Source organism: Topomyia yanbarensis, chromosome 1, assembly GCF_030247195.1.
Source record: "Topomyia yanbarensis strain Yona2022 chromosome 1, ASM3024719v1, whole genome shotgun sequence".
Lineage (NCBI taxonomy): Eukaryota > Metazoa > Arthropoda > Insecta > Diptera > Culicidae > Topomyia > Topomyia yanbarensis.
Genome location: NC_080670.1, coordinates 20869044 through 20893026, shown reverse-complemented (window position 1 = coordinate 20893026; position 23983 = coordinate 20869044). Strand labels below are relative to the sequence as shown.

Below are 23983 nucleotides of genomic sequence, written 5' to 3'. Positions count from 1 at the left end.
TGTTTCTGCTTTCGGTTTTGATCTTTTAACTGTTAAAACGACCAAAACGATTGCATCCTGAGTAATCATTACCTACTACATCACAACATCAAATTTAGTTCTCAATTTGATATCAGGCTCTGCTCGGGTACCTAGTGACTAGAAAAACATTTCCTCCTAGTCAAAAGGTGGCGGGACTGTGAGAATAGGGCCCCTGAAAAAATCGTCGTTTTTGAATGGTAAAATAACTTCACACCATGTTTCCCAAATAGTTATCGGGCTGAAAACAATACCACGAATGGGGAGAACAACTTGCGGTATGGTGTGTTTATTGTCGAATCACAATATGACAAATACCCTTTATTGTAGACAAACAGAACCAATCTTTGTTTTTATTGTTATTCTAATTATAACCGGGAACACATTTGCAACACTGCTTGTTGCGAAAAACAGTTATAATAAAATAACAATTTTTGTAATAATCTTCACATTTACATTTTACGATTTAAATGTAGTTTTTGATTAAAATAGTTGTTTAGGGTAAGCGCTAAAATTTATTTGTATAATACGTCGCAATGTTGTTTACGTCAAATGAAAAAATGATTCTAAGTGTGTATGATACTAAATAATTTGCATGTTAATTTTGCAGTCAGTGCAGTCGATAGCCATGCCCTTTTGTTGGTCCGATGACCTAAATAATTTTCTACCACATGCTAAAATGATTTGCAACTTTTCTGGGGCCTTATCAGGAATAGTTTTCTGTGCGTCATGGGGAAATTTCGCTTCCGAATAGTCTATTCTTCCATGTGTGAATGCCAACAAATTACGAACAAGAAAAAAACCAACCCTTGGCTGTCATCACATTAATCATATGCGTCAACACTCAGGTTTCAGACGTTTCTTGTGTATGTATATATATTAAAATACATCTGTTCTCAGAAACACATTAAAACGGAGCTTATTCCATATTTCCTATGTTCGCGCCCAGGCGGATTTTGTACACATACGTAGCACGTGCAAGTAGATGCGAACGAGTATTTTGTTATCAAGCGTGTTCTATGACACCATCTGTCATCACTTTGTTTTGTAAAACCATCGATAACAATATGTAGCACACTTTTCACGAGGGTCCAGTTAGTAGTTATCACATTCAGATTGGGAATGAACATTCAAAGTCAAGTTTTATGCTTTCAACATCAGTTCCGGTACCGGCTCGGCACACACGAGATTCATCCACAGAAGCTTTCAAATCCGAGGCGAAAAGCTCCACCCCGTCGTTTGTCAGTTTTCTTATAGCAATTCACAGAAAAGTTTCATTTTCCTCCTCTACCACCTCTACAATGTTGGCATGGCCGTTGCCGTTATCAATCGATCCGTTGGGCGTCGCCTTCACGCTAGCTCCGTATAAATCCGCCACACCACAGTTGTTGTTCAAGGGATGGCTAACACTTGCAGGATTACTGATGATAGTTCCACATGTGTTGGAGTTCGCATTTGTCGTGATTGAGCCCCTCGGCTGAGCTGTATGAATCGTATTGGTTGGCATCGAGTAAGTCATTTTGTACTGTTGTGCTCGTTGAGTGCAAAGCCCGTAACTAGAAAAGAAGAAAAGCTCTTACTAACTGAGAATGGCGAAACTTGCATGCAAGCTACTTACTTTGAAAGCAACATGAAAAGATCCTTCCGGTACTGAACCGTCATTATGGCATACAGGTACGGATTGGCACACGAATTCAGCGGATAGAAAAATACCAGCAAAATTTTCGACTTGGTCACATCAATCAGCGGATAACCGGCAATGGCGGTCAGACCGAAGAAAGCTATCGGTGCCCAGCATGCAAAGTTTGTAAACACCAACAGTGCCATCTTCTTCGCTACTGTCATTTCACCGGCGTGTGCCGTCCGTGCCGCGTTTCGTGTTTCCTTCCCCAGCGAAAAGTAGATCTGACCATAGCAAATCACGATGATGACGAATGCCAACCCGTTGATCCCGAGCACCGTTAGCAGGTAAACAATGTCCCAACTATCGCGCGCCTCCATCGGTAGACAAATGCTGGTCGAGGAGTAGTTGCTGATACCGAACAGCGGTAGTGATGCCAGTATGAAGGAGTAAATCCATCCCGCGATCATAATGTACGTGGCCGCCGATAATTTGATGCGATGATCCAAATAAATTGCGTGGGTGATGGCGAACCAGCGTTCCAGTGTAACGATGGTCAGGGTGAAGATCGATAGATGGCTGGCGAATACTGTCAGGAAACCTGCCACCTTGCAGCCGGATCCTGGGAAGGGGGTAGAAAACAAGGGGTGAGTGTTGTTTGAATTTAGTTTAGCTTTATATTATGTAGATTATGTGGGGACTAGCATACGGTAACAGATGTTATAAAGGGTTGAATATTTTCCCTAACTTGATTTCATTTAACGTAATTTAGTAGACCAGCTGTCAGTGTGTTAACTGAATTTAATTTCGATGTATTAAATTTATAAATCAGTAAAGAATAGATAAAGTTTAAAAATAATATGATTGTGCTCGTAAGCACACCCGCTATCGATGCACACGAAAATTGAGAGTTTTGTCCAGATTACTCAAAGTGACCAGATGTTTTCAGGACGAATGCGGGACGTGCTCAAGAAACCAAAAAAATGTACGTTTCCCAAATATTTACACAACTTGTGCAAGACTAAATAACATTTCATGCGGACTCAGGAGCTGGCTCACATTAGATGTCGAAAAGGGCACCGTGACAAACGGAATAAATTGGCTCAATTTGACCCGGCTATGCCAGATGTGAAGACATGTCTTTATTTTGAAAACATTTGAAAGGTGGTGAAGACGGGTTTTTCATTTTGACAACAAATTTCGGTTACCTGAACGATTTCTGGCAGAATGCTGGCTCAAAATCTAAGACCGATTCAGAATCCTGATCGGTGAAGACAAATGAAGACATTTTTTTATGAAATTTGAACATTTGAAAAATATACCTGGTATCCCTGGTTTGACCGTACCCCCCTAGTTCGGATATCAGGCAGCTCGTCTTACAATTTTGTTTATGTTTTGTACAATATGAATGTACAGTATGGGTTCATTCGTACCGCAACTCTCAGACAGATCGGGTGTGTTTTAATTTCTGTGTGATTCGACGCTTTGCCTCGGCGTTGCTTTGAGTCTCCTTCTCAATACCACATTCCTTAGTTTTTTGTTTGCACGTAACTGGGCCGTTTGTGGTCTTCTTTCGGCCCAAGACTAAATCTCTTAATCTTCTTCGGATTTATAAAGACCTGACGGTACGATTCTCGACTGCGTGCGAAATTTCAAAAGTTCGCTCAGAGAAGGTAATGGTTTTGCTAGCCAACTCAAAGCAGGCAAACGATATTGCTTACTGTGAGCACTTTACGCGGGATTATAATGTATATGTTCCAGCTGTAAGGGTAGTAATTGAAGGTGATGTCCATGATGAGAGTTTTACATGCGAGGGTCTGTTTCAATACGGGATTGGCTGTTTTAGAGAGCGCTTACTTCAGCCGGTGAAAACACATAAGTGCAGTGTTTGCACTCAGTAGTAGTTGCGGGGGATGGTTAAAAAATACCCCCAATCCAACTCTTATCGGGCGACCTTCGCTGATACCGAACTACATCCTCTTGCGCGCGCAATGTTCGTCTGCCTGTTCATCTATTTGTAGTGTGGGTTACGAATTGTACTAAGTTTCAACAATTGAGTGACACGACAATAAGGCCCGCTGTGGAAAATGCGGGGAAAATCATTTAAATGATACGTGCAGTAAGAACGCTGAAAATTGTCCTTACTGTGCAGAGAGTCTGCATGATATCTTGCCATATCCCGCGTACAAACGGGATAAACTAAAACGTTCCCTTTGCGGGACGTTCCAAACGTTCTTTCGCAGAAACTTTCGATCGGAAAGCTACGCCACCATCCTCAATAAACCTCTATGTTCTCTTTCCTCCTAACGAGGGTGAGAGATCCACCAAAAGGAACATCTACTAGGGTGCCTAGAAGTTATAAGAAGAGGTAGAACATTTCCTCTCCAAAAATTCCTTGTAAAGGTCAGAAGGAGTCGGGGATCCGAAAGTGGCATTTCTTGGGAGTGCTGCAACTAAACCGAAGCAAGAAGCTACTGGTTTCGGAGTAATAAGATCAGAGAAGAAACTTCAAGCACTTCCTGGAACATCAAAAACCCCAAGTGTTCCTTGGTTTCAGTTCGAGAGCAGCACTGGAATTATCACACTCTCGGACAATGTGGACTTGATAATAAAAACTTTCAATATTAGCTATCAGCAGTAGGCAAAGTTAGAAACACGAATGAATTTGTTGAATTTATTTAATAAGTTTCTCGAGAATAACATTATCCCACACGATTGGAGACAAATGAGTGTCATCTCCGCCTAAAAACCAGGAAAACCAGTCCCCGATCACAACTCGTATCGACCGATCGTAGTGCTGTCCTATATCCGGAGACTTTTCGAGAAAATGATCCGGTTCCGTCTCGACAAATGGGTCGAAGCAAATGGCTTACACTCAGATAAACAACATGGCTTCCGCAAAGGTAAAGTGACGAACGACTGCCTTGCGATGTTGTCTATTCAAATGACCTATGATCGAAAAGAACAAATTGTATCAGAGTTCTTGGATATTAAGGAGGCTTTTGATTCAGTTTCTTTCAACGCTCCATCTGAGAAATTGCACCAGCATGGCCCTTCAACATTTTTTTGCTGGATTTGTGGTCGGAAGAGCACATGTCTTTCTTTGTATGGCGATTCGTCAACGTAGAGATTCAGCTAGATGGGTCTACCCCAGCGTTTATGCCTAAGCCCTCTTCTATACACTTTTTACGTCAATGAAGGCACTAACCGGCTCGGGAGTACCTGGCACATTTCCCCCCAGATAGCCGGCAGCGAAATAAAATTTCTGGCAGAATTCCTGCCGGCTCAAATGCAACAACCGTTTCAAGCAGAATTTTTCGCCTTAACGATTTTTCCTGCCAGATTTCTGCCAGGCACGTACCGGCAAGACCGGTTCTGTAGCGCTTCGAGCTTTTCTTGAATTTTCTCTCTATTTTTTTAAATTTTATATATATTTATAATAAAAACATGTCTTCCGTAATTGGAGACATGAAATTCACATTACTTACCGTCTTTTAAAACAAAATATTTGCTTCTTCTTATATTTTTCATCTGGCAAAACTAACTTTCTTAGAAGTTTGTTGCAAATGTGGCGAAAATTAAACAAAGACTAACAAAGGAGAACCGGTCAGGCGAATCTGCCCGGCATAACTGGCAGGAATATAGTTGAATTCTGGCAGCGCCAGCGCCATTGTGACAGCTGCCGCAACACTGACGCATTTCTGCTGGCTCCCCGATTTTCTTCCAAGCGGGACCTGGTGGTTTGCGTGAGAAGAGCGCGTTAAGCTTACTGTGCCGCGACGGATAGGAATATAAACAATAACTTGATTATAAGCTTTCGACTGTATTGTATTTTTAAGCTGGAATTATTTAGGCTAAGCAGTCTTTACGTTATTGAAACAACTTAAGTTGTGATTATTCCGACGTTTCGATGCAGGGTTCGCATCATCTTCAGGGGATAAATCTTCTTGGTTGTTCCTCGTTAAGAGGCTTTTCTAAGCTTAATGTCTTTGAGTATGAAGTTAGTGGGTACTACTAGTATCAGAACGACAGAGTATATCAAAATCAAGGAAAATTAGTAGTATTTTTTCTTGGTTTTGATATTATTTTCTATATAAAAATCTAGTTAACAAATTTTCTATTGCGATTAGAGCTATGTTCACCTGTTAAAACATGTTAAGATGTCTAGGGAACAACCTTTGATAGTGTGTGGGCATGCAGGGCCTATTAAATCAGAGTGTAAGTGATCTTACCAGGCGCGTGCGCAAGGGGAGGGTTTTAGAGGTTCCCATGAGGGTTTTGAATTACTTTATAACTTTGTGTTCAGGAAAAAAAACATACTGCGAGACGTTTTGACACATAAAATGATATTTGAGTTTGGGCACAAGTCGTTGTAGAAACCAACGAAGAAACCTTGCGAGGGTGGCTGGAAAGGGATGTAAGTTAAGTTGGTCGGTTACTTTGGATCGGTTCACGTTTCGACTTGTTCCGATACTAGCAACAGTTGTGAGTGGACCAGCTACACAGCAAAATCGGAGAAAATCGAGATATCGCAGTCTGGAAAGTCAGAGTGGCTCACAGCTAAATGCGCTACGGTATCGGGAGAAATACCGCCACCGAGGAACTCTCAGCACCAGCTAGCAGACAAATATAAACGAGTAGCGCAAAGAAGGATAGGATACTCTACGAAGGTGCTTGTAAAGAGATGTAAATCATTAGGATTAACTACTGCAAACCAATATTATGTTTAATAATGAAGGATTCAACCGCAGTCCAAATGTACCGCCCGAAATCCACATCCGACTTACACACTACAATATAAACAAAGCGGATTCTTCGAAGCAATTCCGTCCAATCAATTTAACTATGAAGTTGAAAATATAAATGTAAATTCAATGATCATTTCCAGATTTTTTTTTGTTTTCGTTAAGTTTGAACTTGAACTCCTCGTTAAATAGCGAGAAAATATCTTAAAACATACCCAACTGGATTTTTTACAAATAATTTTGATGGAAGGAAAACTAGCAAGGATAAAAAACAAAATAGTCTCGAAAAATTTATCCAAGCGTAGTAAACAAACCGAAGGTTCAATAGAAAACTCGGTTTTATTTGTAAAAGGAATATGAAATAGTTTTGAGCTGCCTAAAATAAGCATTAACTGATCCGATAGCTTTGATTTGTATGATGGATACACTAAATGTTTCACGCGCGCGTCGTTTGTTCCCCTTTTGTTTTTTATCCTTGCTAGTTTTCCTTCTGTCAAAAATATTTGTAAAAAATTCTATTAAGTATGTTTAAGACATTTTCTCGCTATTTAACGTGAAGTTCAAGTTCAAACTTAACGAAAACAAAAAAAAATCTGGAAATGATCATTGAGGTATAATTAAGAAACAACACTTCTGATGACCGCCAATCCGGAGTTCAAGTTGATCTATTCAAATGTTCGGAAATCAATCGCGAACGACTTTCTTACATATAGCTAAAATCATATTGCCTATCATATTACACACCTACTGACCTTTCCGCTTTCCTACTAACATAATTTCATTCCCGTGAGGCTCGGGGAGAAGCAGAGGTAGTATCGGTCTCTATCAACAGCGAGTGTCGAACTAACATTCCTTCGCTTCCTCGGTAGAGCAGCATTTGGTCGTGACCGGCGTCGTTATTGACCATTTTCATGAAAGTTGTCAGTGAAACATGCACAGTGAGAATGATTGGCTCCTACCAATCACTTTTTGGTTCATTGTGAATTTTCACTCATTCGATCAATCACGAAGCGCAACTTCGAGCAGTCTACCTAAGCTAAGCTAAGCTAATGGGATTCTTTGGAATACCAATAACACTCATTGGGGCAAACAAAAGATAATTTTTTTTCAACTACGTATAAGGTCATGAGGTGCAAAAAATGGCGAACATTTTGACAGTATTTGAATCCATAAGCTGAATACTTTTCTATTGTTAAACAATGCACCTGTATTGATAGTAGAACTTTTGATGTTATGAAGGTTTATACATTCGCAAAAGTTCGTAAAATCGGGGTTGCTTAACAACCGGGTGTTCTTACAACAGGTTTTTGTGCTCCACAACTAGTATTATAAATTACGTTTTACAAGATAACCTCTTTGTTGCGTCAAATTGTTGTTTTTTCGTATTCTACAGTAATTTAAAAATCAGTAAAGAATAGTCGAGATTTACATACAATATATGTGTGCTCATCAAGGCAACCCGCTATCGATGCATACAAAAAACTGATTTTTTCCAAATTAAAAATCTCCATCACCAACCCACCACAAACCTGCAAAAGGTAAGACTGCCACGGGCCAGTTGTCAATTTATCAATTTCATTAGCAAATAGAATGCCTCGTCAGGCTCGCTCTGAATGTGAGTTTTTTATTCGAAAGCACTCAACATAAATTGCATAGTCTATGTATAATGTAAAATACACTCAGACCCGAACCCACCTGTCAGTATATACGAACTGAATCTTTGATATTTCGATCGTTGAATCAAAATACACACTAGTAATGAAATCTCGACAAACATATGATTACGGCCTAAAAGCCAACTGTCAAAATCCACTTCAAATGGAAATTCCAGACAAACCGTTACTAGTCGAGCACAGTTCACAACAGTTTATGAAAGAGAAAACTTTTCTCTTTCATTTACTACCAACATCTGTGATTGGCGTGTAACAGTTTGTCCGGAATTTCCATTCAAAGTGGATTTTGACAGGTGGCTTTTAGGCCGTAATCATATGTTTACCGAGAAATGAAAAGATTCGATGCAGTGTGAAAATCCTAACAACTTGACAGTGATTGATTAGGAGAGGCTTTGATATGAGGTAATCCATGAGACGTTTCTGATAAGCTGATTATCGGCGAGACGTTCGAGAAAATCGTAGATTCGATCCAGCATCAAACGAATCGAATTTTCTGTTCAGCAGAAGCAAAACAAATAAAACGTGTTGACAAAACCCACCGCTGATTCAAACAAACGTCTCGTAGATTGCCTAATTCAGCTTAATTCTTGATTACGACAAATGTGAGATTCGTTCGAATGCAGTTCGAAAGAGTAGCATTCCAATATGATTTGGTTGTCAAAAATGAGAATACGAACCACTTTCATTTGAATCTCACATTCGTCGTAAATAAGAATAAGGGTTACAATCATCTGTAATTGTCATTTTTCTATTGCTACTGCTGAGATAATTTTTAGACCTTTTCACCAAATTGATTTTGAGTGAAAAATGTTTCGGGCTTTACAGGATCATCAAGAAATGAAGTGAAGGAAAACTGGGAAATAATACTGCTACACCAGTCATAGGTTCATCTACTGATATTTCGCGGATAACAAATCTTCTAGAAACCACCTATCAATGATGCACACTGTACCTCTACTGCTTCGCCGAAACAACACTCACCATACTGCCAATCGAAAGCAAAGTTGAAATACTCTCCCATGGAATGCGCATCGATGGACGCTATAAGCAGCAGATATAACCCCATACACAGATCAGCGATGGCCAAATTACAAATCAGGAACTTTGGCACAGTCAGGTCAGTTCTGAAACAAAAATCAAAAATATTACCAAGAACCAGCTAGCAATCGTTCATAGGCCAAAAACCTGTTCGAAAACAGTACTACCAACACAGCTACATTCCCGAACACTGCCAACAACACCACAACCCACACGGACCACCGCAGCCAATGGGAGCCCATTACATCCTCACACGGGTTCAGCGCATCCGGCATGGGGTAACATTTCACGTCGAAAGTTCTGCGGAAACAAAATCACACCTGAAACCATAATTTACTAATGTTAAGTATCGAGCAATTAGTACTCACGTGGGCGTCAGATTCCCGCAGAGTGCCTCCATCGACAACGGCTCAATCGCTTGATGAAACACCCCCGGCAGCGGGTTCTCAACATACATACTGGAAACATCCTCCCGCAGTATGCCGTCCTCCATGGGTGAGCCGGTGATGGGTTGGAAAAAACTATCGCCTTCCATGGAAAGTTCGCTTTTAATGGGGCTTACCAGTCCAACCCTTTCCTCGGAAACATCTTCCTCGGCGAGGAACAAATTTCTGTAAAAACAGAAGACGTAGGTATCAAACAAATTTCGCCCACCGTTTTCGCGTTTAACCGTTCGCCAGAACTTACCGGGACAAAATGCGCAACCGACCGAAACTTTGGTCGCTCAATGAAGCGTGCCGTTTTCGGCGCCGGAAAAGCTCCGGATCGACCAGCTGTTCACCGGAACGCATTGCCTGCGAGATACACACAAAATGTCGGTGATTAATTTCGGCAGGTGCTGGTTTAATGATAATGTTAGTTTTCACGGAGTTTGTAATAGAATCTGGTGGAGGGTTCATAGGTTGAAGAACAATTCAAAATGCGAAATGGGAGATGAAATTTCAGGAATGTTCAGTTAAAATCTGCTCAATTATTTATCGGAAAACCCGATCTGAGGCAGATGTGTAATTCAAAACTAAACCTGACGTGCTGATGCAGATAATGATAACGCAGGTTGATGAACATAGTTTTGTTCGTTTCCACGGTTGAAATAGCAAAATCGAGAACAAAACAAATATTCCTGTGGCATCATACGATAAACTATTTCTATTGGCCATGAGAATAGAATTTCAATCAGTCAATCAATTTGATGTTTTGCCAAAACAGTTCTTGTTGTAAAATTTCCTAAAACTGTTTTAGAACAGGTCGAAATGTATTACGAATTCAATCTCTTCAATGTGGGTGTCGAATTTCTTGAAATTAATGAGTTGAACATTGAAGATCATAAAAATTGCCTTCACAGCATCGACTACCGATGACGTAAACTCTGAATTGAGATTTGTAGAATTGTTCCGCAATCTTGTAGATTTTTTGCTCCAGCATCCTGGAATAGCTTAACTCTTACATCTTTTAATTAGTGGATTTTTAAAAATGTAGAATAATAGGATTGATGAAATTATAGTAACACGTACAATCGGCTGCAGCTAAGTTAAAAATGAAAATGACATGCCTAGGAACGGGATACAGATCAGGTGTTTCTCGAGATTGTCGTGGAGAGACGAGAACATAATCGTGCGAACCAATAGAGACTATCCTAAGGGAGCAGTGCTGTCACCCCTTATGTGGTCTCTGGGCGTGGGCGGACTTCTGGAAGAACTGTGACTAAATTTGAAAGCAACGACTTACGTTAAAGACTTGCCATCACTGTTACAAGGGTAAAGATAAATCCACTATTTCGGACTGTATAGAAACTACTCGAATTGTCACAACGTGACAGTGGTTTTAACGGAAGAAGTTTATCATAAAGTCCCACGATTTCATTTACATGGAGAAGACAATCATTGCAACACAGAAAATGTAGTATCTAATCCGTTGTCATCATCGAATACAAACTAAAACTGTTGAGATGTTTTAAAAACAGGTTGTTTGCTTCATTAATCATGCACGGGACTATCAACTAAATCCAACTTTTAATTAAAAGAAAATTATCTTCTTGAAATATCTGCTACTTTGCCTCTATCGCATAGAATCTCGCGAAAAACGCCGAAAAACGCCGCTCTATCCTGAAAAATATCCCATTACATCGCCACAAATGTAAGGAACACTAACACTAGGGCATTGCAAAAAATCGCTTATTTTTGAATTTTCAATGTCCCCCACAAATATAACATCATTCGGACAATTTTAGACCCCCGCCCATTTCGCTTGACGTTTTTAAAATAGGTACTATGGAAAAATATGGAGGAAAAATATATAAAATGGTATAACTTTTGAAGTGTCACTCAGAAAACTACAATTTATGCCTCTTTTTTAAGGAAATAATCATAATAATCGGAAATTTGAATGGAGATATTTCTGTTTCTCGAAAACTACGGGAAAAATGGGTACTGGTTCATTTTGTCCCCAAAACCCCCAATTTTTAATAACGTTTCTGTCAAAATGTTGAGTATTTTTTGCAATGGCTTAGTGTAGGGTTCCTTACCTTTGTGGCGATGTAATGAGATATTTTTTGGGAAAGCGTCGATATAATTGAACATCGCAACTGTACATAGGGTGAAGTGCCTATTTTCACCATACTAAGGAGCGCGCCTCACTGATTCATTAATTACTCGGCCTACAAACAACGGAATGCGTACAAATTGGCATCAATAGCTTTGCTTCGTTGTTAAGTACCAAGATAATAACATACATGCGCTGAAAACAGTGAAATTCTCGTGTTTGAGCGCAACGAAAACACGAATCGAGTGCCCCTATTGTTGCGCTACCATTTGACTCAATGCGTTAAACAAAGATGGCAGACACTGCTCTAACCAACGGCTTCAAATGGGTCGCGTGATAATAGAAACATAGCGATAATGGGCTCATCACCCTATGTATTGAAAAAGGGTACCCTAAGGTGGCATTTCTTAAACGTGGAAAGCATCTCAAACGAGTGTTTTCAGTTTTGGGTAACACCTTGCAGCTTGCACACGTATCCTAACAACTAGTTTTACTCACCGTTGCGCACTGTATTGGTAATTCTTTCTAACGCTCATATATGTCTATCAAAAAAACAGTTCAACTTCAAAACATTGGCAAATGACTCAAAAATGATTCAATAATTTTTAAAATATTCTTTGTACTTTGCATATAGACGATCGACGACGCTAAATCGTATTCAGAGTTGTCAGCACCCTGTCAGATTTTAATGAAACTTTTTGTATATGACGACTTTGTCACAAAAAGCCTCTTTGCATACTTTGCTTTTCCAAAAACGATCTAAACTATCTTTTGAAAAGGGTCAAACTTTTTCTACCATCTTTTTCAAATGGCATTAGTCTTAAATTGACAAATCCTAAAAAAATGTTGAAAAAATTCTTCATCGACTCCTACACTAAAAAAATCGATTTAAAAAATAAAAAGTCGATTATCAAAAAAAATTATATTTGTTTTGGATGAAATTTTGTTCCAAGATAGGTAATTATGTTCACTACCTACCGTCAAAAATTCATGTTGGGCACTTTCAAAGAAAAAAACCTGTTTTAATCCACCTAGCGGTGCAATTGTGCCTTTCTCATTTCTCTAAACTATGGCACGGAGGCTTTTTATGTTCAACATAATTGTGGAAATGTCCATTACATTCTTAGTACACTTTGCACTTATACACAATGGCATGCCAGCCACGAACTTGATGAGCTACGTGTCGACGGTGAAACACTTGAAACAAAAAAATATCACACTCCATTAGTCTAACCAGCATTAGATCAATGTTATCTGCTTGCTAACTCATTTTGTCATGCGGGGGTGGGTATGTGAGGAGGGTGAAAGTCCCATGAACGAACGACTCCCCAGCTTAAATTGGTATGCTTTGTGATATAGTGGTGGTTTAAAGATGATGGGGTTGAAAGGGAGGGGTATGAGGGCTGGATGGGGTGGTGTTCTGAGGGGTGATTTAAGGAGATTTTTAAAGGAGGGGAGTGAACAGTAGAGGGGGGGGGGGGTGTAACCCCTCTCCGTAAACCATCAACTACGCCCCTGTTAAAATCCAGAAACCTTATGCGAGTCGAAAAAAAGGCCGGGATTAGGTTGACGTTTTTCAGAGTGATTGCATAACCTTTCTATATGAGAAAGGCAAAAATGTGCCAAAATCCAAAAAAGTGAATTGTCGTCAAATTTTTTTTCGAGTTTGCATCAAATCTCGACGTTTCATGCACCTTGAACACATTTAGCATCAAAAATAAAAATTCTATTTTTCATTTTTCCTATAGTTTATATGAGAAATTTCTGTGTGGCCGCACTCTGAAACCCGTAATTCCGGAACCAGAATTCCGATCGATCCAAAATTCAATAGCAGCCGATGGGAAGGTTGCACCTTTCATTTGAGACTAAGTTTGGGCAAATCGGTCCAGCCATCTCTGAGAAAAATGAGTGACATTATTTGACACATACGCACATACATACACACACACATACACACATACACACACATACACATACATACATACACACATACAGACTTTTTCCGATCTCGACGAACTGAGTCGAATGGGATATGACACTCGGCCCTCCGGGCCGGGATTAGGTTGACGTTTTTCAGAGTGATTGCATAACCTTTCTATATGAGAAAGGCAAAAAGTTATTTGAAAAAAACTTTTCCTTGTCGAAACAATTTTTTTTCAGCGTATTTTTATCAAAAACTGAACCAATAAAAGTCATAATCATCTCAGATAAATGCCTGATAAATGCAAAAAGTATCAAAAACAAATTTGGTATATATTCAGAACAAACTTGAATGAGGACAAAGATAAGCCATTTAACATCATCGATATATGCGAAATGGTACATAGACAAGATATTTCTTCGCACTTGGCCGTGTGTGAAGAAGTATCTTGTCTATGTACCCACCCGGGAAGTAGAGATTGTTGGTGCAGTCTCCAACAGGGGCGTTAATTGCGAAGCATGGGGTTCGCTCCATCGCATCCATTGCTTTGGTCAGTGAAAATTCTGGTTCGAAAGCATTTTCGTTCAGGAAAAATCAATTAAACCCCCAGTGACTTATTGTAGAAACAAGGCACGCTGTGAAAAATGCGGCGAGAATCATGAAAAGTTTTCCTACTGTGGAGAGACTCCGGATGATCTCCCGACATATCCCGCATATACAAAACCTAAGTAAGTGGTTCCTGGTCTCGGTCATCTTAGAAACTAGCAGGAATTTCCAGCACGGTGGATCGACCAGATAGAGGGCGACCTGCGGACCCTTCGAAGACTGCGAGGCTGACGACAAGCAGCAATGGACCGGGTGATGTAGAGACGGCTTCTGCATACAGCAAGAGACAACAAGGCTCTAGCCTGAACGGTGAGGTAAGGTAAGGAATTTCCACATGGGACATTTTCCCCCAGGTTTTACACAATGTAGTTGCACTACGCTTAAAGGTCTGACGAAACGAGTTTCCGACGCGAACAAGCGTGAACAGTCTCCTACTTCGGGGTGGGCAGAGATTGCTTAGAATTGTACGCGAAAAGGACTTTTTAATGTCATTTCGTCCGATTATTTCCCAATATGCGCGACGCTACAAATGCAAATGAAAAACTTGATGAAAGCAAAAAAACGCAATTATTGGCACGGGTCCGTCGACGGCTTAACGGACGGATCATCAGAGAACAAATGTTTCGGCTGGTGGCTAGGGCCTATGTTGGGTATTCGATTCATCCTCTGATTGGAATACACGGAACGTTCGTCATATGATGACAGCTATGTATCGCTTTTATGGTAATTATTATGACAGTAGTGATGAGTGCGATCATAAAAGAGGCTGTGCTGCCAACATTCTCCCCACAAAACTGATAGTTTTATATTTACCTATCAACGACCATGCCCACATCGTTACAGTTACAGGAGGCTCTCTGTTTGATGGAGCACGGAAAGCACTCTTTGTATTTCCTGGAGAAAACATGGGAGCTTTTGAGTACTTTATCCGAAAAATCATACCAGATTACCTTAGTTTGAGTTCTTTCGCAGTGCTCCATTCCGGGTAATGAGAAGAGAGACACTTGGATTAGAATGATAATGAGAAGATTGACCCTTAGGCACTAGAAGATGATATTTATGAAAGATCGCGTAGCTTCAATGAGTTTTTAAATATTTCTTCTCAGCGATGTAAGTTCAGGAAGCCCAAAGGTATCCACAAACCTTGGTCCAACAGAATGGATGAGGGTCATGACTTCATTCTGGTGATATTTCAGGTCTTGTACAATCATTATACGTAAAATGCCCACCTCCGGCGTATTGGGGTCGTGGAGAGCGGTATCTGCGCTTGTGGTGACGGTTGTCGCGATATTAAACATGTTGTCTGGTCGTGCGCTAAGTGTTCTAGTACCAGATCTCTCGGATCATTATTTCAAAGATTTTAATTACGCATATTTTAAATGCTTGTTGTGGAGATGTAAAACAAGCGAGATAGTAAAAACCTTAACAAGTCTGTTGTCGATATTTTTGCATGAAAACACCACAGAATGTAATTGAAATGATGCACTATGATATACAAAAGTTTTGAGCAATTCGAATGACTGTTTATGCTTCTAAACTTTCAATATTTCCCCAAACGTATTTCATAAAAAGCGACAATTTGAACCAATTGTGTAATTACAAAAACCAATACCACTATGAGATAAACACTGACTAAAAATCAATTCAAATGGGCGCATTTGAATTGTACAGCCTCGGAACCCAAACAACACACAGCAAAAGCATTCCAACTTACACTATCCACCGTTTCCAGGTTGGCCAGCCGAACGTTCGGCGTTGCGTAACCCTTGGCAATGCACTTCTTCTGGTCCTGATGAAACCGCCGCAGGTCCTGCTCGTGTCCGTCCGGGTCATGCCGGGCAGGGAACTTGAATGCACAGCAGTGGAACGAATGTGTCAGGTAAGCGGTTTGTAAGTTCTGCACAGTCCGTCCCACCATCGGGAAAGGTACAAAAGGGTAATCGTATCAACGTCGGAAAGTTTTAATTTACGCGAAGATGAAAATGTTGACAGGAATAGAACTCTACTCACCTTAAAGTTATAGACCGATGGAATCGTTTTGAGCGAGTGTGTGTTCTGTATCCGCAATATTTCCAAATCATTCAGCCCGTCCGATGGCATGGCCTCGATTGCGGTGCTCGACAGATCACTGAGGGAGGATGGAAATATATACATGTAGGTTGGTTCTACCTTAATCCGCTACTTAGACGTAGCATATGGTTATTAGTTTTTTTTGCTCATCCGAAAAGCTCATGCATAAATAATACCTACAGTTCTCTTATGTTCTGAATCCCCGCAAAAGCCCGTTTATGGATGTGTTTCAGCTTGAAGTTCAGCTTCAGACTACTGCTTACCAGAGAACAAAATGAAATGTTACTGGTTTATTTGGGTTTGAAAGAGCTGTTGATACTTACAGTTTGGCTAACTCCGAGCCGGTAAATGCGTCGCCATGTATGTGCGAAAGTGCGTTATTATCTAAAATTCTGGTCGGATTTAGTAGATTTGGAATACATAAGGTATATTATTAGAATAGAAATCAGTATCTGCGGCTAGATGTCAAAAAAATTTGTTAATAGGCTCTATATATTTCTCAAGTCTCATGAGAGAGGGGTAAATGTTAGTATTGTTAGCTTGTAACGTGAGATACCACCACAGACTAACAGACATAACACTCAAAAACAAAGCTTCGCTCGCTTTAACGGTCATTTTAAATATATTTGTAGTTGGGACTGTGGCCACATTTGAAATTATGGCGCCACTGACATATGAACAAGCATATGGGGGATAGACCACTAGTGAAAAATTGTTCCCAAACCTGAGGGGTAACCCACCAGTAAATGAGTGATTGGGACTGTGAATAAAAGGTGGAGCTAGTGTTCTGAAAAAATTGTCGGATCGATGTTTTTGAAGGAATTCCCTCATAGTGTTATGTCTGTTAGTCTGTGATACCAGTTCTGGGTTTCAAATGTAATGATCGGCCGTGAATCATCCGCCAACCTTACATGCCTTATTATAGTCGATTTTTAAAAACAATCAGCTTTTGTTCAAATGAGGACCGATTCCACCAAACGAAAAGCATTGTTTGATGATTTGTGAGTGCGCGTTAGGTGATACTTTGTACCTCCCTAGTTTTATAGGACACCTCATTCACCCACCCACGTGTACTTACAATTCATCAGTCTTTATTCGTATGGTTCTCTCGTGTATCTCCTGGATGTGATTACCGTCTAGATCTCTGCAAAAAACATAAAGGATTACTTTCGTTGGCAACTGTTCCCATGACAAATTCGCTGAACCGCAATAGCTTGTTCTGGTAACCAGAATAAAATGATTGACATGCATGTTCCAACAATGGTGTGAAGGCTGTATACTGATGATGCGGCGATGGCGGTGATGATTATGGTGACGCTATACAGGTGAGTGAAACAAAGGAATGCAACCATTGCCAATATAAGCCGATGCGGTGACGATGTACGAATGATGTATGATGATTCATTGAACATACAAAGCATCATGCATAAATGGCGTATTGCACAGTGCGCTAATTTTGCTCATCTTCACTCAATGCATTGTGAAAGCAATACTACGACAGAAAAACATTCATCAAAACACCTTACGTTTACTCACACCATGTGGAGGATGATGCGATCAGAAAGCATTCGCATATCCGGTACTGCCAGCAGTCCACAGTGGATGATGCGTCTGGAAATTAAAACCAAAAAAAAGGAAGGACATTTTTAACCTGATGTAGACTGGCAGAAGTTGCACGATCTGAAACACGACGTAGCTGATGTTTCGAAATGATGTTCATGATTTTTCTTTCCCGCTATGAAAACGGCTATAAATGGAAGGTGTTTTATGTCCCTGGCTAATACATTTTGCATAAATGCTACCATATTTTTGAGAATCTGAGAGGTTATCGACAGAAAACAAACGACTACGAATGTGATGCGCATTAGTTCACGCAGCAAAATTAAACATATTTAAACCAAAAATATGTGTTATTGGATCCTATCATTTGTTGTATATTACTATAAATAACAAACTTATTGGTCTGAAAATATTTCTTTATTGCAATTACAATAAATTTATGCATTCAGCAAAAAGAATTAATTTCAGTAATTTTGTTTTAATTTCAATAAAATATTTATTAAAAAAATGAAATAATAACTTTTTTTATTGAATCAATACATAAATTTAACTGAATTCAATAAATAAATTTATTGTCTCCCGACCAATAATTTTATTTATTGAACTTAATCCATATTTTGATTGAATCTACAAATCTTTTTTCTGCGTGTTATCCTCTAGGGAGAGAAATGCGGACAAAATGGCAACCTGCAATTCCATTGAGTACTCACGATGAATGTTTACATGTTTTACAATTCCCGGTGGTTTGTTTACTTTCTCGGTTGCGTGAGCTCCAGTGCAACTAGAGCACACTAGCTAGAGTGTGGCCATGAGGAAGAGAAGACACGTGACGTAACCAAACGAGCATGAAATTTGATGTATTTCTATTCTGTATGTGTGTTAAATTTCATGCTAGTTTGGATACGTCATGTGTCTTCTTCTTCCTCATGGCCACACTCTAACTAGAGTGCTCTAAGTGCAATGGGTGCTCATCGGGTACATACGAACTCACGTAACTCCCGTGTAAACAAACGAGAATTTTGAGGGGTTGAGGCAAAGGTTTACAGTTAGGGAAACGTGGCACGGGATTTGGGTCCCTGTGTATTTTAAATGGAGCTCGGGATTTCAAATTCCCTGACGGGAAATGAGTCTACACAAAAATGACACTTTTCATGAAGTGTAAACCCAACCGCGGGAAACAACACGGGATTTTAAAACTCTCCACACAAAAATCCGCCCGGAAACAATTCAACACAAATTGTTTCCGACGGGGAAATTGTATTTTTATTAAGTTTAAAATTCAGCACTATTTTGATACTGTTGGTGTTTTTTAGAAGCAGCAGAACTTTTGTGTTGACAGTTTGGAGAGATCTCGGCGGAAAATATTTCCTGATCAAATCCCGACACAAATCCCGTGCAAAATCCCGTGGCCCATTTCCCAAACTGTAAACTAGCCTTTATGTCGGTTGGTGTGGATAAACATGTGAAAATGGCATATCGCAAATGAGAGCCTCTCTGTGTTTACTTTCTCTTTCGATTATTACGACGTCTTCACAAAACTTTCCAACATTGTTTCAATAAATATCGATAGATTCTGATGTCGTCTAGCATATTAGGTTCTTTGCATACACAGTTAAGCTCATTTTTCTTGGCAGTTCACTTGTACTTCTTTACATGGACTTAAAAAAAAATTGTGGACGACTAGATTCGCTCGAAGCAATTCCCAAAGAATTTTTCAAAGTCCATGTGAACAGTACAAGCAAACTGTCAAAAATGAGCACTTGAGCTCATTTGTGACGTCAGCGTAAAGTATTCAATTATGGTAAGAGTTGAGGAGCAAACGTAAAAGCGGCCTAGTTATTGATGGAAAAGAAAGCGAACACCGAGAGTCTCTCATTTGCGTTATACCCTTTTCACATGTTTATCCAGAATTGTTAAAATCTATCAGTGCTCCCAAAAAGAGGAAGATTGACTCAAGAATTTGACAGTTTCGCTGGCTCAAGATGGCGTCTCCGCATATCTCTTTCTTGAGGATAACTATAGTATGGATTAACTGCGAAGTCACTTCTAATAGGGAATGGAAATTCCATAAAGAAACCGTAATGTCACCAAATTGACGCCAGTTAGGCGCTAAATCCAAACAGTTCACTCAACGCATGTGAACGCCTAAAGCAGCTGGATAGTACCGAGTGATGTCTAGGTTAGGTCTTGTATCTTTATGCGCAAATTGGTTAGTCCAGTTTTTTGCATAACTACAACGATCTAGTATGCAGTTTTAAAATATTCACAACGGACGGAAAGCACTGAAAACTGACATACAAGTAAAGTTTTCAACTTGTGTACGAAATAAAACTGTCGCTTTGAAATGACAACAATAAGTAGCAACTTTCCACTGGACGGCGCTTCGATCGGCCAGCAATCGCTATACGGGACTTGTGTGCAAACTTGGATACAATGGTGACTCACGCAAGCAAACTTGTTTGCGATGGTGATTTTCAAAATATTTTCATTTAAATGTTTACACAGGTTTTTCGGAAAAGTTTGTTCTAGCTTATATGTCTGTTCTCTGTTCCGAAACTAACGAATTTTTTTTTTTTATTTTTCATAAGCGAAATTCTGTTTTAATTATTTGCTGTGTGCCGACGTAATTAGTTTGTGGCATCACGTCTATCTTTTATGTGTTGTTTAATCTTCATCTATGAAAGAACGTGCACTGATTTGGTACATTTAGAATAAAATGAAATAGCATTGAGTGCAAATGAAAGGAGCATGGAAATCGTACTACTGCATTAGGCCTCAGTGAATTGCATTGAATTCTGTCACACCGGAAAAAAGTAAGAAAGAGTTTCTCGCATTCTTTGAAAACGAAAATAATCAGGTATCAGTATTTCACTGGTGCTGATTTTTATCGCTCCCGTTTACTGGTTTCCTTTTACTATTAAAATTGCAATTTTGGATTCTTGTAAACTAGTTTGCAACGTTATTTGGTCTGTTTTCAATTGTGGAGGAATTTGTATTATTCCGAGGAGTACTTCTACGTCCATTGAGGTCGAAAATTCCGGACAAATTCATACATGTATTTTTCCCGGGCATGCATCAAAACTTCGTCTACTCCTCGGATGTACGGTTATTCAGCTTTTTTTTATCCACATATTGTATTAGGATAAGTGTTGCCAGTACCTAGGTAACCACCAGTCATTAGCATTTACATTTTAGTAGTTTTGTAGATGTTTCATGCAGTATTTTCAATGCAATGCAAATATAAATCAGCATAAAAACAATTTAAAAATTTCGTGACATTAACCCTAGAACGTTGCACTTGCTTTTTCCATCCTTGAACGTTGCACTGGGGTACAAACTCGTTTGATCGCAATTTTCGCAGGTAAAAATGCAAACAAAAGAAATGTATATTAGATCATTTTCTTTGTTTTTAATTACGAAAACAGCTGTGTACGTTAAAGTATGGAAATTTAATCAATCATACCAAAATTGGTTTGAACAAAAAAAGTGAAAAAATCGCGGTTTTGACTTTTTTCTCAAAAACTACTATAACTTTGCAAATTTTTAACTGATTTGAAAAAATCAAAGGATTCTAAAAGTTGAAAGAATGGTCTAGAAAGGGTATAAAATTTAATTTCGATATTTTGAAAAAGTGCAATTTTTTGGAAGAGTGAAAGTTTAAAAACCGGGTTTTGGAAAATAGCACAAAATGAGGCGAAAATTGAAATGAAAAAAATATTTGTGACCAGTAATACATTGGTAACACGCAACGTTACTGTTATAGCAGTTACTGTGTACAAATTATAATTGCGATCCACGAAAAACTATAAAAAATAAGCAATAAAACAATAAAATCAGCAAAAATGAGAACAATTTTTTTTCTACTTCAAAATTAAATTAAATTAATTGAATAAATGATTAAAAACGATTATATAATACTAATTGTTACTTACGTAGTAAAACAACCAGTATTTAAACTGGTATTGTCACGAGTCACATTTCCACTGACAGTACGAAACCTGACGAAACGTTAACGGCAACCGTACACTGGGGTACAAACGTACCCCACACCAACTTTGACACCTGCTTCCACGACGACTATAAGCAAGGCAATACCACCTTTTCCTGCTCTTACTAGGAACTCTAAATTGAATAATGGTTAAGGTCTCAGGTCGGTAAATGCCGAATTCTCGCCTTCACACGGCTCCAAAGAAGGCGTGGGGTACATTTGTACCCCAGTGCAACGTTCTAGGGTTAATTTGAATTTTAATGGCAAAATAGCCGTAAATATGCATTTTTATGGCACATGCATAACGCTTAAAAAATAGCCGTTAAATGGCATATCCGTGAATGCCTCAACTATTGTGTACATATCCCTAGTATCAATTGAGGTTTTATGGTAGTTTTATAGCCACTGATAAAACTGCACAGATTGCACTTGTAGCGTGCTATAAAACTTCAATTGTTACTTGGGATAGAAAATATCCCAAATCGTCTAACATACGTAGTGTATGATAATCTGTCCTCGGAGTATCGAACAAATTCTTGATAGTTTGAATGGTATCCAAACCTTCCTGCTGTACTTATGTTAAAATAGGTAAAGATTTATAATCTGCCTTCTTTTTAAATACCTATACCTAATACCAAAACTCGCGAGCTGGTTTGCTTCAAATGAACACATTATCCCTACGTTTCTTACCAAAAGTAAATAAAAGCAAAATCACACAACCCGCATACACTATCCTGAAATCGTGATCTTGAATTAACCGGCGCGATAATATTCAAATCCTTCAGATATGCGTATTGTGATACATTAGCACTTCATTTACATATCGGAAAACATATTTACTTACAATGTCTTTAGTTTGGTGGAAATGCCTTCGAACACGTTCGCTTCCAGATACTGGAGGTTGGGCGCGTGTGCTATGTACAGCGTCCGCAGCTTCCGCAGTTTGGAGAAAGCCCGCGGCTCGATGTGGTGGAATTCCCTCAGGTACATCAAGAATCTGAAAATGAAAGGACGCGTAGAACTATGTAATCTGATTGATTGTATTGTAATTGCATTTATGTCGGAAGGTAAGCAATTTATATGCAGGCAATTTTTCCAACAGCAAGTACCCTGGCGTATCGCTCAAACTATAGATTCGACAGTGCCCTTATACTAGGATAGTCAAGACTGACAAAAGAGCGTAGGGGACCATTCATAAATGACGTAGCATTTTTTGAGTGATTTTTAACACCCCCCTCCCCCATCGTAGCATTTCGTCACAAAACCTCTAAATACCCCCCCTGCTAATTACGTAGCTTGACGGTAACCCTGCCCCTCCTTGCCACCGTAATTTTTTTTAAAAATTCTGTTCTCCCTTTAAAAAAGCTACGTAGCATAACATGACCCCCTACCCCCCCTGTCGTCACACATCATCACAAAATACGAAACTCCCCCCTCCCCCATATAATGCTACGTCATTTATGGATGATCCCTAGTCAGTTTTGTTTTTATTACGTCAAATGATATTTTTTTTAAATGCTTCAGTCGAGTCGAACCCAGTTACTTATTCTGTGCACCAAAATATACAGCCACCAAATGGTATGAGACAGGGATTTTAAATTTCTATTTCATTAGGCACATCATTTTCCACTCATCACAGAGACCGTTTGGAATGCGAAGTAGGGTGATTTGTCTATTATAAACATATTGGCAATGAAACCACGGTCTTCGATTTGTACAATTATCGGCCTACAGTCAATAAATTGCACTTCAAACCATTTTAAAGTTTTCGCTTTCATCCTGAGAAATAGTAATATAACTTTGCCTGGCAGGGAAAAGGTCATCCAATTATGTCGGAGAGAAGCTAAACTGCAAATCGAGCACTGCTATTTTCAGGCTACCATTGGCGTTGATGTCAATGCGTTGCCCAGAGATATCTCTCGCTGCAAAGTAACTTACTAACAGGATCAAATGGGTAAGGTGATAATAGGTACACGGTGAACATTACCGGCTCAAAAGCCCACGCAGTCGTTTCGGTTTTTTTGCTTCTATCAGTAATTAAATTTGTTTGCAGATGGACGATGCTGATGTTGGAGCCTGTTTGGCGATGTGTGGTTTCCCAGAGCAGACACAGTAGCCCATACCATCAGGTCGACTACCAGTGTGTGGTTTCAAAAAGTTTATAGTTGGTGTAGCCAGCTTTATGACCTAGTGGACTGTATACTA

The 23983-nt window shown here is 39.4% G+C and overlaps 1 protein-coding gene across 1 annotated transcript in view; it reads right to left on the bottom strand.

Annotated features, from left to right (window-relative positions):
- Positions 1-872: 872 nt before the first annotated feature.
- Positions 873-23983, bottom strand: part of LOC131677064 (lutropin-choriogonadotropic hormone receptor) — a 60781-nt gene continuing 37670 nt past the window's right edge. The window contains exons 3-15 of the mRNA XM_058956609.1: positions 22623-22775; positions 17767-17841; positions 17309-17374; positions 16554-16622; positions 16411-16485; positions 16171-16288; positions 15875-16057; positions 9783-9889; positions 9464-9706; positions 9243-9395; positions 9039-9181; positions 1637-2261; positions 873-1574 (exon numbers count right to left, since the gene is read on the bottom strand). Of these exons, the coding sequence (XP_058812592.1) occupies positions 1280-1574; positions 1637-2261; positions 9039-9181; positions 9243-9395; positions 9464-9706; positions 9783-9889; positions 15875-16057; positions 16171-16288; positions 16411-16485; positions 16554-16622; positions 17309-17374; positions 17767-17841; positions 22623-22775 (2305 nt within the window). The 3' untranslated portion in view covers positions 873-1279. The remainder of the gene's footprint in view (positions 1575-1636; positions 2262-9038; positions 9182-9242; positions 9396-9463; positions 9707-9782; positions 9890-15874; positions 16058-16170; positions 16289-16410; positions 16486-16553; positions 16623-17308; positions 17375-17766; positions 17842-22622; positions 22776-23983) is intronic.